Consider the following 16,608-nt stretch of genomic DNA (forward strand, 5'->3'; position numbering starts at 1 on the left):
CATTAAACTAATATCGCTAAATGTTTTCTAAAAAAAAAGTTCTAAATTACCTGTACATTCATGCCCGCTAGTCATAAGCTTGCATTTTTCTCGTCTTCTTCTGTTCTTAAGATTTGTAACATTCTCTTAACAGACGAATTACGTGGCAGGAGCAAATTTGACGCTTATTCTTACTCCTGACACGCGCGTGGCAGCAAACTCGGCAATAGTTTATAGATGTATACTGTCTCGATTTTCCCATTTTACACATAAATTACCCTTCCGATGTAATACCGTGACTCCAAAATTCCCTTTCGCGGGAATACTGGTCAGCTCGGATGCTACACAGCAGTGCCACCTAGCGACAGAAAGGAGCTTTCAACAACCTGCTTTCTCACTGCCACCACAAAATCAACGCAGTTCACCCATATCGAACGTGAAGTTACAAAACGCAACAACAACGAGAAACAGAGATTTTTCTCTTTCTTTCCTTTTTAGCCTGATAAATGAAAGTGCTCGTTTGTGAAATTCTTGAAAAATGCGCGCTGAAGGGGAAACTCAGGAGAAATCCAAGTGAAAAATCTGTCAAGGATCCAGCCTTTACTTTTTTTTGCCGGTTTACGTTGAAAAGGCTGGGAAAATATTACTCGTCGTAATGGGGCAAGCGAAAAATTGACATGAGAGAAAAAAAAGTATTGTCACAAAACATCTCCACGGCAAGGATAGAAAAGTTTGCTGTAGACATTAAGGGCCGTGAGACTACAAAGGCGAAACGAATTACTGTTTGTGTATTGTATTCAGTAGAATTAAACGGACAAGGAAAAGTTGCAGGTCTTTTTTATTCTCCGTTACAAATATTCGAAGACCGAGTCTGCAAGGGCCCTCGGGGGATTTTTTCACAGAGGGGCATAGTAAGATTTCATATCTTGCCCTTCAGTCATGTTATTATTGTTGTTGTTATTATTACCTTGTTTCTATTATTATTATTATTATTATATTGATCTTGGCATAATTATAGATTCTAAATTTCTATCTGATGAACATACTGGGGGGAGTTCAACAATTATTGTCCCTAACATAGAAGGAATGATCCAAAACAACTGATTTTTTTTGTGTGTCATGTATAACTCTTTGAATGATTACACAAAATTTCAGCCATGTCGGGTCTATAATGTTAATGTTATGTTATGTTTGTCAGGACAAGGTGAGCTCTGACTGAGAAAATGGAAAAATTGGAAGTGACAGCCGTCATAAAGTACTGCTTCAACCTTGGGAACAAGTGAAAGTCACTCAAGGCAAGATCTGGAAAGTAGGGAGGGTGTTCGATTAGTTCAAATCCAGCAGCAGCAACAGCGGCGGCTGTACGATGACTTCTGTGAGCTGGAGCATTGTCTTGCAGCAGCAGCACTTTCATGTGATACATCCCTCTGCGTTTCTCCTTGATTGCATCCCTCACTTTTGGAATCAATTGCGAATAATAGTCACCTGTGATCGTCTTTTGGCGCTGGAGGTAGTCAATGAACAATACTCCCTTGGCATCCCAAAAAATGGTGGCCATAAGTTTGCCAGCTGATCGCATTGTCTGGAATTTCTTGTGGGGCGGAGAATCATGGTGCCGCCACTGCATGCTCTGTTGTTTTGATTCAGGGTCATAATGGTGTACACAGGTTTCATTTATGGTCACACATCTACCAAGAAAGTTACCCGGGTTTCTCTTACAGAAGGCCAAATTTGTCTCTGAACAGCGGTACTTAATGACGGCTCTCACTTCCATTTTATTCATTTTCTTAGTCAGGGCTCATCTTGTCCTGAAAAACATAACATAACATTAACATTATAAACCCTACATTGCCGAACTTTTGTGTGTAATCATTCAAAGAGTTATGCATGACACATAAAAAAAATTCAGTTGTCTCGGATCATTCCTTCTATGTTAGTGACAATAATTGTTGAACTCCCCTCGTATAATTGAAATTTGCAAGAGATCTAAAATGGTTTTAGGTTTTATATTTTTTAATTGGACTTGCCTTAATAAAATGGAAACTTTTAGATTTCTATTTATAGTTTTGGTTCGCTCATTAGTGGAATATGGAAGTGAATTATGGAACGTAGCAGCAAATAGTCACACCGAGAAAATTGAATCAATTCAGAAATTATGTATTAGGTTACTTTGTATGAAAAGTGAAGAAAAGTTACATATCACTAAATTATATGGAGTGGTAAGAGATTTGAGTTGGTGTTTTAAGTCCACTTTATGCACAGTAAGGCTAATCGGGACTGGACCTACAGTTTAAAGTGGGATCCGAATCACTTGTGCCTCCACCGGGTATCGAACCCGGGACCCCTCAATTACAAGGTAATGACGCTACCACTGCGCCATGGGGGAGGCCCGAGAGTGGTAAGAGATACTTAATTTAACAACCTTGAGCTCAAGAAGGAATGATAAAATTAATGTACTGATACAAAACATTTTGTCAAATAAGATTGATAGTGAATACTTTATAAATACAATAGTATTTATATAACGTTCGAAAATATAAAACAAGAAAAAATCATTATATCAGTAAAATTGAAAAATAATGGTGAATTTATAAAAATATTAATCGATGATTTCAATTATGACTTCTCATGAAATATCATATCGTATCAATCCCTAGGATTGTATGTTTATTTTATTAAGTTCTCTGAACGCTTCATGTTGACCAGCGCATTCACTTGTTTTTCTCAGCTGTCTCAAGCCTCTTAGGCATGTTTACAATGCATTGTGTTGTGCCATGCAAACCTCCTGAGCATTCAGGAACAGGTAACACTTCTGGTTTTAGAGTCAGCGGTTTGCATGGTAGCAATTATATTAAACACATGATTCGGCGATTCGGCATTGAGGAAGAGCTCGATGGCCAGGGAATATAGAGGTGAGACAAGCTGGGAGGTGACTGACTTTGGAGATTGAGTGGAGAGAGTGAAGGTGGTCAGCAAGTCAGTAGGTGAGGAGTACTACAACGCTCTGGTCAACAAATAGGAGACAAGCTTACAGAGGACTTCGCTATTTTCATTCAGCTAAAGACTTCAGATAGACAGGTAATTATCCTACACCCAGCCATGATACAGGTTCAACGGTTCACAAAATCCAACGAGTGACCATTGTCTTTTCAGTAGTTTAATTCCTTTGTGTAATTGTACCTTTCGCATGCCAAGCGATAACTCGTCACGTCAATGACGAGTGGTCTCATCAAGAGGATGAATGATGAGTAGTTTACATCACCCCATCAATTAACTGGTTAACCTGCTAGATACTTTTAAGATCCCACGAACTTTAAGGTTCGTTACGTGGTGGAGTTGCTTTGGGTCTTTTCATTTCCGAAGAAAATGAAAAGAGTTGCATTTAATTATTAGCCTAGAAATTTCCCCCTATCTCCAGCTCGTTACGTGGTGGAGATTAGCGGGCCTTTTCATTTTTTTTTTAGAAATGAAAAGAGTTTGTTAGCCAGTTTAAATTAACCCCACCCCAAAGCTCGTTACGTGATGAAGATACGTGGGTCTTTTCATTTCTTAGAAGAATGAAAAGAGTTTGTTAGTTAGTTTTAAATTCAACAAAAAAATTTTAGGTATAGAATGTTATTTGCTGTAAAAACCATTATGAGTTATTCCTTTGATATTACCCTTTGTGACATAGTGCTGTATGAGGTTTCTTTTCTTAACTGTTCTCAGTACTTTAAATAAACTATTATTATTATTATTATTATCATTATTATTATTATTATTATTATTATAACTACTTTACAAATCATTCAAATTCAAATTGAATGAAAAATACTTCGGCGTTGCATACAGCTTCACACTCAAGTCTACTATCTAAATAGAAACCGGAAGCAATCGTTTCCAAAAAAACATCTATCACTTTATTGATGAACAGTTCTTTGTCTTTTTGTACTTATTCACAATGCACAGATATCAATCGGTCAGACCACTTAAACTACTGTACTTCATGGTACCATCTTCTTTATCCTTTTGCCTCCCCGATGGCGCAGTGGTAGCGTCATCGCCTTGTAATCAAGGGGTCCCGGGTTCGATACCCGGTGGAGGCACATAGTGGTACGGATCCAACTTTAAACTGTAGGTCCAGTCCCAATTAGCCTTACTGTGCATAAAGTGGACTTAAAACACCACATCAATCATTTATGCTTTTACGTGCAGCAGGGTTCTGTGAAAACAAAAAGTAATACAGTAAAACCTCGTTAATCCGGACTCCGATAAGCCGGACTTCGTTTAATCCGGACAGGCAAAAGGAAGAAAAAAGCAGAAGCAAGGTTTTAAATGTGGCTAGAAGTCAACAATCGCATTCGTCATATTGCTCTGTAGCGGCTAAGAATCCGTACATCCAACGTCCATGGGAGAACTTCCCAAAGAAAAGGCAGTCAACCACTGATGAAATTCTGTTTCCCACAGACTTTCGGAAAGAAACCGCATTGACACAGGAATGCCCTTTAAATACACAATAATAAATATGTTTTGTTGCTATAAACGGAGTTTTAATGCACTTTCTACTGTTCTTTTAGGTTATTTCAGTTAATCTGATGGGGTGTGACTTATCAACGTCAGATCCCAATTCGGGAAATGATTTCCCGACTGAGCAGCCGAGAAATTCCAAAAAGAGCCTAATTCTTAATATTTTCTGCACTACGAGTGTGGAATTTATTCCACAAGTGCAAAAAACGATCACTTGATGGGGAAATAGTGTGTACAATTAAGGGTTTTCACCGCATTGGGTAATTCTAATACAGAATTTTTCAGTCTCGAGCATCATTATCCTTAATGTTTCCTTCCCGATCCCGCCCTGACCAATTTTTTTCTGTCCAGCACACCCCTAGTTACAGCAGTCAACATGATTCTAATGGCTCGTGTGATTGATTAGGTGTTTTCAATCCACTTTATGCACACTAAGGCTAATCGGGACTGGACCTTCTGTTTAAAGTGGGATCCGTGCCACTATGTGCATGGGTGAGTCCAGGGGGTCCAGACCCCCTCTATTTCTTTTTAATACTGTGGTATATTCAGCATATTTCCTGATGAGACACTTTATGTAGCAGGTATAGAGCAATTTTCTCTGTGTCCACGGTTTGTGGATTCTGATAATAACATCCACTGAATGTTTTTAAGTTGTTCTTGTTGTTGATTTGGTGTTTTAAGTCCACTTTATGCACAGTAAGGCTAATCGGGACTGGACCTACAGTTTAAAGTGGGATCCGAACCACTAATGAGCCTCCACCGGGTTGATTACAAGGCGACGACGCTACCACTGCGCCATCGGGGATGCCCACTAATGTCTCTTGTGAAAACGTCCTCTCGTTATTTTGTTGGACATGGCAGTTACTGTAACTGACAGCCTGTAAAAAAAGAAAACCATATTATTTTTAATAAAATGTCGCTACAATTTTTCAATTCGAATTACATTAACTTTTCCAGATATCTCATGAAGAGGGGGCCAGTGCCCTTTCCCTCCCTTGCGGAAGCTATTATGATTCTGGGTTAAGATTTGTTTCCATTCGCCACGTAGACTGAATCGTAGCAAAAATCCTGACTTACTTTATTTTTCTGCCAATGTACGAGTGTTAATTTAGTCCCCATTTTAATTGCGTAATGGTTATATTGATTCGCTCAGCGAAAGCGCAAAACTTTGCCCGCGCTGCAGTCCCCCGCCCCGTCACAGCCAGAAATAAAAAATAATTGCTCATTTCCAGTTCGTGACCTTCGTTGTTTTTATTGCTATTCGATCGTTAAGGTGAAGTTTCAGTTGCAGACCGAGATTGGTTCTAGTCTAGGTATTGCAGGATTTGTCTGCTTTTCTCTCATAATTATTTCTTTTCCTCTCTCTCTCTCTCTCTCTCTCTCTCTCTCTCTCTCTCCTCTCTTTTCATTCACTTTCTCCCTTTCTTCTTTTCCATTTCTCTCTATTTTTCTTCTCCCTCACGTTTTCTCTCTTTCCCCCACTACCTTTTCTTCCTATCGCTCTGTCTATCCTTCTACCTTTCTTTCATTCTCCATGTCTCTCTATTTATCTTCCCCTCTCTCTCTCTATCTCTCTCTCTATCTATCTATCTATCTCTCTCTCTCTCTGCTGTCTCCCTCTCTCTACCTATTCTTCTCTTCCTATCATTCTCCCCCTCTCTCTACCTATTCTTCTCTTGCTCTCATTCTCCCCCACTCTCTACCTATTCTTCTCTTGCTCTCATTCTCCCCCTCTCTCTACCTATTCTTCTCTTCCTGTCATTCTCCCCCTTTCTCTACCTATTCTTCCCTTTCTCTCATTCTCCCCCTCTCTATACCTATTCTGCTCTTCCTATCATTCTCCCCCTCTCTCTATTAATTCTTCTCTACTTATAATTCTCCCCCACTTTCTATTTATTCTTCTCTACCTATCATTCTCCCCCTCTCTCTACCTATTCTTCTCTTCCTATCATTCTCTCCTCTATATCTATTCTTCTTTCTCTCATTCTCCCCCTCTCTCTACCTGATCTTCTCTTCCTATCATTCTCCTCCTCTCACTACCTATTCGTCTCTTCCTATCATTCTCACCCTCTCTCTACCTATTCTTCTCTTCCTATCATTCTCCGCCTCTCTCTACCTATTCTTCTCTTCCTATCATTCTCCCCCTCTCTCTACCTATTCTTCTCTTCCAATCATTCTCCCCCTGTCTCTATTTAGTCTTCTCTTCCTATCATTCTCCCCTTCTCTCTACCTATTCTTCTCACCTTAAAATTCTCCCGCTCTTTCTATTTACTCTACCTATCATTCTCCCCCTCTCTCTCTATTCTTCTCTTCCTATCATTCTCCCCTTCTCTACCTATTCTTCTCACCTTATAATTCTCCCGCTCTTTCTACTTACTCTACCTATCATTCTCCCCCTCTCTCTATTCTTCTCTTCCTATCATTCTCCCCTCTATATCTATTCTTCTCTTCCTATCATTCTCCCCCTCTCTCTACCTATTCTTCTCTTCCTATCATTCTCCCCCTTTCTCTACCTATTCTTCTCTTGCTCTCATTCTCACCCTCTCTCTACCTATTCTTCTCTTGCTCTCATTCTCCCCCTCTCTCTACCTATTCTTCTCTTACTATCATTCTCCCCCTCTCTCTACCTATTCTTCTCTTCCTATCATTGTCCCCCTCTCTCTATCTATTCTTCTCTTCCTATCATTCTCCTCCTCTCTCTATCTATTCTTCTCTTCCTATCATTTTCCCCCTGTCTCTATTTATTCTTCTCTTCCTATCATTCTCCCCTCTCTCTACCTATTCTTCTCTTCCTATCATTCTCCCCCTCTCTCTAACTATTCTTTTCTTCCTATCATTCTCCCCCTCTCTCTACCTTTTCTTCTCTTCCTCTCATTCTCCCCCTCTCTCTACCTATTCTTCTCTTCCTATCATTCTCCCCCTGTCTCTACTTATTCTTATCTTCCTATCATTCTCCAATTCTCTCTACCTATTCTTCTCACCTTATAATTCTCCCGCTCTTTCTATTTACTCTACCTATCATTCTCCCCCCTCTCTCTATTCTTCTCTTCCTATCATTCTTCCCTCTATATCTATTCTTCTTTCTCTCATTCTCCCACTCTCTCTACCTAATCTTCTCTTCCTGTCATTCTCCCCTTCTCTCTACCGATTCTTCTCTTCCTGTCATTCTCCCCTTCTCTCTACCGATTCTTCTCTTCATATCATTCTCCCCCTGTCTCTATTTATTCTTCTCTTCCTATCATTCTCCCCCTCTCTCTACCTATTCTTCTCTTCCTATCATTCTCCCCCTCTCTCTACCTATTCTCCTCTTCCTGTCATTCTCCCCTCTCTCTACCTATTCTTCTCTTGCTCTCATTCTCCCCCTCTACCTTTTCTTCTCTTCATATCATTCTCCCCCTTTCTCTACCTATTCTGCTCTTCCTATCATTCTCCCCCGTCTCTATTTATTCTTCTCTAATTATCATTCTCCCCTCTCTCTACCTAATTTTCTCTTGCTCTCATTCTCCCCTGTCTCTATTTATTCTTCTCTTCCTATCATTCTCCCTGTCTCTCTACCTATTCTTCTCTTCCTATCATTCTCCCCCTCTCTCTACCTATTCTCCTCTTACAATCATTCTCCCCCTCTGTCTACCTATTCTTCTCTTCCTATCATTCTCCCCCTCTCTCTACCTATTCGTATCTTCCTATCATTCTCCCTCTCTCTCTACCTATTCATCTCTTCCTATCATTCTCCTCCTATTTCTACCTATTCTTCTCTTTCTCTCATTCTCCCCCTCTCTCTACCTATTCTTCTCTTCCTATCATTCTCCCCCTCTCTCTACCTATTCTTCTCTTCCTATCATTCTCCCCCTTCTCTCTACATATTCTTCTCTTTCTCTCATTCTCCCCCTCTCTCTACCTTTTCTTCTCTTCCTATCATTCTCCCCGTCTCTCTACCTATTCTTCTCTTCCTATCATTCTCCCCCTCTGTCTACCTATTCTTCTCTTCCTATCATTATCCCCTCTCTCTATCTATTCTTCTCTTCCTATCATTCTTCCCCTCTTTCTACCTATTCTTCTCTTCCTATCATTCTCCGCCTCTCTCTATTTATTCTTCTCTTCCTATCATTCTCCCCCTCTCTCTACCTATTCTTCTCTTCCTGTCATTCTCCCCTCTCTCTACCTATTCTTCTCTTGCTCTCATTCTCCCCTCTGTCTACCTATTCTTCTCTTCCTATCATTCTCCCCCTCTCTCTACCTATTCTGCTCTTACTATCTTTCTCCCCCGTCTCTATTTATTCTTCTCTAATTATCATTCTCCCCTCTCTCTACCTATTCTTCTCACCTTATAATTCTCCCGCTCTTTCTATTTACTCTACCTATCATTCTCCCCCCTCTCTCTATTCTTCTCTTCCTATCATTCTCCCCGTCTCTCTACCTATTCTTCTCTTCCTATCATTCTCCCCCTCTGTCTACCTATTCTTCTCTTCCTATCATTATCCCCCTCTCTCTATCTATTCTTCTCTTCCTATCATTCTTCCCCTCTTTCTACCTATTCTTCTCTTCCTATCAGTCTCCCCCTCTTTCTACCTATTCTTCTCTTCCTATCATTCTCCCCCTCTCTCTACCTATTCTTCTCTACCTATCATTCTCCCCCTCTCTCTATCTATTCTTCTCTTCCTATCTTCTATCTCTCTTTTTGTCCGTTCTTCTCCCCTTTCTCTCTTTTTTCGGTTTCTCTGCACCTCTCTATCTGTTCTTCTTTCTATCCCATTTTCTTTTTTAATATCTCTATTTTCTCTTTCTCTTTCCTCTTGGGGCCTCTTATGATAATACTAGACATTTTTACAATGCGGCAACGAATGTATCTTGTATTGCTGTAAAACATTTGAGTGAAGAAATTCCTTTCTAACATACGATCTGCAATTTCCACCAGCATCAAGCTGCCGAAAAAATAAGCACTTTTGTACTTGATACAGAGTCTGAAGAAGACCTTGCTAGAAGGTTGAAACGTTACGTTAGTTTATGTTTTTTAATAAAATAAATTACTGCCTTGGTCAGCATATTTAGTTTTTCATAATCATGGAAACAAGGCTTAATGGAGTGTTAATTCATTACTCAGTTTTTAAAAATATATTTATGGTGATCGCAACTGTATTATATAATCATGATTTACCTTTACGGATGATAAAATAGTATCTTTTCTTTTAAAAAAAGAGACGACTACGTCCTGTTTCAGAAAACAAAAAAGCAGACTATTAAATTTTATGGGTTGGATACTGGGTTATAAAAATTTGAAAGAAAATATGTTTCCGTAACACTTGACGAGGAAAATAATACCCTTGTATTCGTTCGAAGCTTATATTTAGCTCGTGGGTGAGAGTATGTTGATGTGTGAACACGTTGAGCTCTCTGCTTCAGATGTTTTACACACAGCCGTGCGTGGGAGGCTCTTCAAAGTGAAGTGTTTGTTGATTGAACTCGCCGCTTAAGGAGAGGCTATTAAGTCACGCCGTCTCATGTGAACAATTTCGGATTATAACAATGTATTGTGTACAGCGTGATTGTATTCGTCTATCGTTCTCTACCATGGCTCATAAAGCTGCATTCTACAGAGCCAAGTGTCGGACTGTAGCAGTGGCGTACCCAGGGAAAGAGCTGATGGGTCTGTAGCCCCTCTCTAAAAACAATATCTTGGTCTGGTTCCCCTATAGTTGTAGCACAATATATTTTCACTGCTAATAGTAATAAGTGAATGTACTCCAGGGGTGTCCATCAGTAGTGGTACTTGTACTACGGACAGGACGAGAAAGTACGAACCCCTCTCCAGCAGCTTTGCTACACTTAAACCTTGCTCAACATGCTCATATGAGTTTTTTGAGCAAGTGTGGAGCTCTTATAATTCAAGATTTTTGTAAAAAATGCCCTCGGGAATTTTTCAGAAAGTACGAGCTCTTTAAATTGATTTGTGCATACTTAAAACTTGCATCAGCCAGATTTTTGTTCATAAATTTGTCAAAAATTGATGTATTTTTGGCCACACCAGAAATTAAGCTTATAGTATGTTTTTCTGTCAAAATCCCAGGAATTTTGAAGATATCTATTGGGTTCTGAGACCGAGTGGAGTGTGGTGCATTGCCTTGTAATCAAAAGGTTCGGGTTTGAGTCCTCATAAAATCTGATGGCAAAATGTTAATGTAAACAAGGGGCTTTGGGTTCGAGTCCTGAGAGATGTGGCATTCCATATGTAAGATTTTGAGAATAATTTTGCTCTGTTGTATAATATTTTTTACCAAATTTAAGATCTGGAAGCTATCAACAGAGCAAAATTATTCTCTATTAAGAATCACCAGAGTTTTGTTATCTGGGTAACAACAATACGGGGCAAAACTGCATAATCAATACAACAGAATAGAGGTCAAGTAAACATTGCATGTGTTTTCCAATCTTTTGATCAGTCCCATGTTTCGGCCAACAATTAATCATGCATGCCCGTGTGTTGTATGTCAAGAGATATAATCTACACTGCGTCTTTTCAGAGTTATTCATCATCAAAGAATAATTGCCTTCTTTCTATATGCCTGAATGATTATATCTCTTGATATTATTGTGCCTTTTCCGAGGGAAATTACAGGTTATTTGTCATGGAACTCAAAGAGAAATTCTTATCTGCACTATGTACCTTTTCAGGGGCCATCCATCATATTGAGGAAATTCCTGGATATTGTCATTGCAAACTGAATTGCATTTAGGCTTGGTCTTGTTGTACACAAGTCTGTAACTTACAGAATAATTATTGCAATATTTCTGTATTTCAGCTTTTGGCAGTATTTTAGGTAGGTATCTGCTACGAGCAGAGATGGTATAAAATGGGTAGGTAAATATATTTTCTGACGGTAAAGTATTGTTTTATATCCAAAAAGTTTCTGTGTTTGAATCGTGTTTCTAGTTCGAGTTGCTGTTTTAAGTCCACTTTATGCACAGTAAGGCTAATCGGGACTGGCCCTACAGTTTTAAAGTGGGATCCGAACTACTTGTGCCTCCACCGGGTATGAACCCGGGACCCCTTGATTACAAGGCAATGATGCTACCACTGTGCCATGGGGGAAGCCCTGAATCGTGCTTCTAGAACTGCTCTGTGACTCTCTCATTTCTTACATCATAAATATATGATTTCTCACCTATGAGAATGACACTACATATGGTGTCTTCAGGTAAGGCCTCGTGGAATTCACAGATAATTTTAATGTTTGTCCTGTCATTAACCACAACCTGTTTCCTTTTTGAAGTGTTAATTACAAACATGGGTCTCTGTGTCTTGAATTCATCTGGTGCGTAATACATGTCTGTATTCCCGGTAGTGACTCTTTTGAAAGCCGAAAATGCCTCATATAATTTAAGAAAATCATCCTTGGACATGTCTAAATTATAATTTTCTCTAGGAAAAACCTCATTTCTGCCATTTTTAAGATATATGTTCTTGATGTTGCAGCTATCAAATTTACTTGAATTTTTTTCCTGATTATTGTGTCTCCCAGTCTGAAACAGTACCACCACAAAATCAGGCATGTCAAATTGAATACTGGAGAATGAATTTGTAGCATCAAACTCATAATATGTGCCAGATGCAGGCTTCTGTACACATTGATATGTATAAAATTGCAGAGGAACCTGTGGATTTTTTATTATATCAGCTTTGTATTTAAGAGCATAACTGGCCTCATATTCAACAACAGGGATTCTTAGCTCCATAGTCTGAATAATGCATTTGCCCTCATCAGGTAGGGTATTAGGCAGAGCTTCCCCTGTAGGGTTTAATGTGCTGTACCTCATCAAAGCATTATTATCATTTGCAGCTCTTCTAAATGTAATTCTTAACCCGCCCTTCCACATAATATCTTTGTAATCCGAGAAGAATCCTGGCAACAGGCGCATGGGGAACAGCACTGTGTGATTTTTAGATAATATCTTATCACCAGCCTCAAATCCCCCTATTTTGTAGTATGATGCCTCGGTTTTGGATAATTTTAGAGTGGCCAAAGCTGTGGAGGTAATGCCGGGATAATCTATTCTGTTTATAACAACGCCATGCTTTCTGATCTCAATTTCAGAGAACAGATGCGGTACAAAATTATCTACAAGTCTTATATTTGAATTTGCCGGATAATCTGTCCCATCGAGCTTTACAACATCAAATTTGATGTATAGATCTGCTCTGTGAGGGTGTATAAAGCCATCCCCTACATCAAGATCAACCTCAATCTCTGTGTTGGGTTGATTTAAATTTGCAAATGTCCTCCTGTTTGGAGGGAATGATTGTAGCTCATAACTCTCAATATTTTCCATTGTATGTATTTTTATTTAAATGTTAATCTCTATGATTGCAGTTGTTGTGGCTCCAGCAAAATCAACTAATTCTTCTTTTTCATTAGTGACCATCAACTCAATGTAATCTATTCTATTGTGGCACACAGGAAAATATAATGTTGGGGATGGATTGTAGATGATTGGCTCCATGAATTCAGAGTTAGGTTTGAATGTTGCAATGATGCCGGTTTGTTTGTGAGTGCCTATGCCATTTGATTTGGTGATCATACCCTCGGCCACATTACAGTGAATATTCAGAGTCTCTATGGCTAAGAATTTGGGTATATTCATAGCAGTGTGTTTGATGGCCGCTTCGAGTTTTGTGTTGTTCTCAAAGCCTAACAGCTCTCCTATAGTAGCCAGATCCACTGTTTCTGTAGCAGATACAATCTCTACTCTGTGAGTGACAGAATTTTGACTTAACACTACACCCCTGGGTAATTGAGCATTTAGAGTGGATAGATTATATTGCCCTGGAGTGATGACAATTTTTTGATCCCCTACTGCAATTGTGTTGTTGTGGTGCGTAATATTAGGTATCAGGTACATGCCGTAAAATGCTCTGAGAGCTATTGTTTTGGGATACACTATGTCATCATGTAATTTGAGTTTCAATATTGAATTTTGGCTGGTGAGATGGAATACCCCCATGATGTTTCAAATACCACAAGGCTTTTTGAAAATTTTCAATTGATGGTTTATTTATTTGAGACATATATCTGAGAACAGATAAACACAAATGTCCACAATTAACATCTTTGAAGTTTTGAATACGGGCATTATTGTAATAAAGATTAACTGATTTTAGATATTTTACTAAATTTTCAGGTGGAACACCTCCAAATGAATCAAACACAAATGCCTCGTTGTTTAAATATTTAAGATAACAGATCCAGTGAGTGCCCTGATTTTTGTACTCATCCAAATTAACAATGCCACACTCTTTGTTGAGTGGTTGTTCTGGTAAAGAATCAGACATGTACACACCCCTAAAATTTTTGATGCCCAGTGGCTTGATTAAAGCTTCAATATCTTGGTTTGTAAGCGGCTCTTGTTTTTTTTAAACTTATTCATGGCTCTCTTAACACCTTTGCCTTTTTTCTCCATGGCCAGGTTATGGCGCCTCTGCTCATCTAATTCTGCCCTATTCTTCTTGGCATCTATTACTGTTTTTGCTATGGCAGCTGATCCCCCGGCCAAGCTCCCCACAGCCCCGAGAGCAGCTAAGATGGCAGGGATAGTAAATATGAAACCACCCACATGTGATTTTTTCCTGGATTGCTGTAATTTTTTTAATTGGGGGGTACTAAGCAACAATTTCATACCATGTCCTTTTGCAAGACAAGAGCTTTTTTTCTTGCGCTGCTTTTTGGTCAAGAGACTGTCAATAGTTTTAAGAGATTTGAGACCTGCATAAGGTATTTGATACATAACACCCTTGGCCTTCATTGTAGGTTTATTATATACATGTTCACAACCCCCACCCCAGTTTTTGTTTGGTGCTCATAGCTATGGTGGTTCCCAATGCTGATATTCTCTCACTCAAAGATGCATCTTTGCTTACAAATCTACCAAATGCAGCCTCTTCTAATTTCCTGTCTGCAACATGTCTCTTGTCAAGATCAGTATGTATGTTGTATGCTATGTCATGGTCTCTGCAAGCAGCATCTAGGGGATTTACACCAGGATCCCCCCTGTTTAATCTATGGTCCAATTTTGTGCCTGGACCACAATACTGATAGCCTGGAATGTGTAGTTCAAATGGCAGCTTGTTTATAATGTCATTAACCAACCCCCGACCCTCAGAAATATTCCAAAATTTAGGTGGTAGAGTATTAATAATTTTTATGAGATATCCAATCCCCTTAGTGTCATTCACTATAAAATTAGATAATTTTGTGCTTATCATGTCCATAATTCCAACCTTTTCATTGTAAAAATTGTGGTTCCCAGCATTTTCTTCCCCAGCTATGACCAGCAACCTATCTACAAGTTTCCTGACATCATCAACCCACACAAATTCTTTAGGCAGGGTGTTGTAATGTTTGATTCCACTACCTGTCTTGATCTGTGACCATATGGGCTTGATTAAATTATTGTATTTTGCCCCACTGCTCGACTTGACCCTTTTTTGTGTGGGATCATTGTTCTGGTATAGAGCATCTGATTTTATTAATATTTCTTTGTAATCCTCATAATCTTGATCTGTATAGCTGCCAGGCCTTTTCCTAGTTATCAGTTCCCACAATCCAGGTGTGCCGGTGTACTTAACAAAAGCACCTTTTTCTCCGAGACGAGATTCTGAATATACAATTATATCATCTCCCATAAATGTTACTCTGAAATTGCCAATTCTATGAATGATGCTACCATCAAGCTCTGTGTCGGCATATAAGCCAAACACCTCATCTTTGTTGTCTTTAGGTGTGGTTAAATATTTTTGAGCAAGAAGACCCAATTCAATAGGATCCTGTGTAGCTTCAATTCTTCTAGGAGCAATAGGACTAGGTGTATGAATACTGGAAAGTGGGGTGAATGGATAATCTAATATGTTCCTAGCAGCTACAGGTACAAGCTCTGTGATCAAATCTTGATTTTGCTCTGTAACAGTTTTGATATTCTTACCTAAATTATTAATAGCATCAATTACAGGCTGTTCTGTTTGTTTGTGTTTTTCATAAATTCCACGGTTCTCTGATTTCCATCCCTTAAATCTTTTTACAAGATAATCTCTTAACTTAAGATCATCAATGACTGGTCGTTTCATGGTTATTTATATATGTTTCAACGTCTAGAAAATCGTTGATTTTATTTCTGTATTTTCCAGTATTAGGTGTTCTTGTCATATCAATTGTGACAAACCCATAACTGTCCTGGTTCCAGCACCTACTGCAAAACTTGGAAAAATCATTGTAGCTCAGGTCCCCACCTACATATTCATCATGTATGTGTTTGAGGTTGGTATGATCTTGATGAAACACACATATAAAATTGCTGTTGTCTCGGATCAGTTGCTTCGGTATTTTAGAAAAAGTCTGTGCCAGGTAGAAGCAATCAATGTTTTTGTGTCGGCCCTGTGTAAAGAAATTTCTAACCTTGTTTTGATTATCCAATATAACGTCATCAAACACAACAACAGAATTATCGAGACATTCATCCAGTGGCTTAACATCTGATTCAAAAGTAGCAATATCCAATCCATCATATAGCTTCATCAGCTGCTGATATTTTATTTGTTCCAAGCTCTTAGAGAAAACATACAAGTGCCTGTTTTTCCAGTCTAACCAGTTGGGTGCCAATAAAAAATTATCAACCATTAGTGTAGTTTTACCACAATCAGATGGCCCAACAATAAGACACCTAATATTATCAGGCAGCAAGTTGCCATTTCTCTTATTCTGTTGTTCAGGTTCTGGCAGCCTTTTTATAACATCCCAGGTGCTCATATTATCACTTTGTTTGCATCGATCCAGCTGTTTTCCGGATGACCTAGCCATTTGACAAGTAACTTGTTGCCTTTTCTGCGGATAATTTTTTCTATGAGATATGTGTCAGGCTGTTTAGTTTTGCTGAGCTCTTGTTCATAGAACCTGCCTTTGAGAATTTCTCCTCGGTGATCTTTTATTATATATGTGTTAAGGGTCCCGGGTTTAACTTGAACCACTGTAAATAATTCGGTGCTCCAGTTTCTGGTAAAGCCTCTTTTGAATAAGTGCTTATATTTGCTGATTCTTACTTGATCCCCTACCTTGTATTTGGCCTTTCTTGTTGTTGGCT

At 39.0% G+C, this 16,608-nt stretch overlaps 1 protein-coding gene across 1 annotated transcript; it reads right to left on the reverse strand.

The window, feature by feature from the left end:
• Positions 1 to 1,159: 1,159 nt before the first annotated feature.
• On the reverse strand, positions 1,160 to 1,762 carry LOC145993088 (histone-lysine N-methyltransferase SETMAR-like). Its single transcript, XM_083129415.1, has one exon. It carries the CDS (start codon positions 1,760 to 1,762, stop codon positions 1,160 to 1,162), a length of 603 nt encoding a protein of 200 aa, XP_082985541.1.
• Positions 1,763 to 16,608: the final 14,846 nt, after the last annotated feature.

The sequence above is a fragment of the Lepisma saccharinum genome, chromosome 1 (assembly GCF_977018435.1).
Source record: "Lepisma saccharinum chromosome 1, izLepSacc3.1, whole genome shotgun sequence".
Lineage (NCBI taxonomy): Eukaryota > Metazoa > Arthropoda > Insecta > Zygentoma > Lepismatidae > Lepisma > Lepisma saccharinum.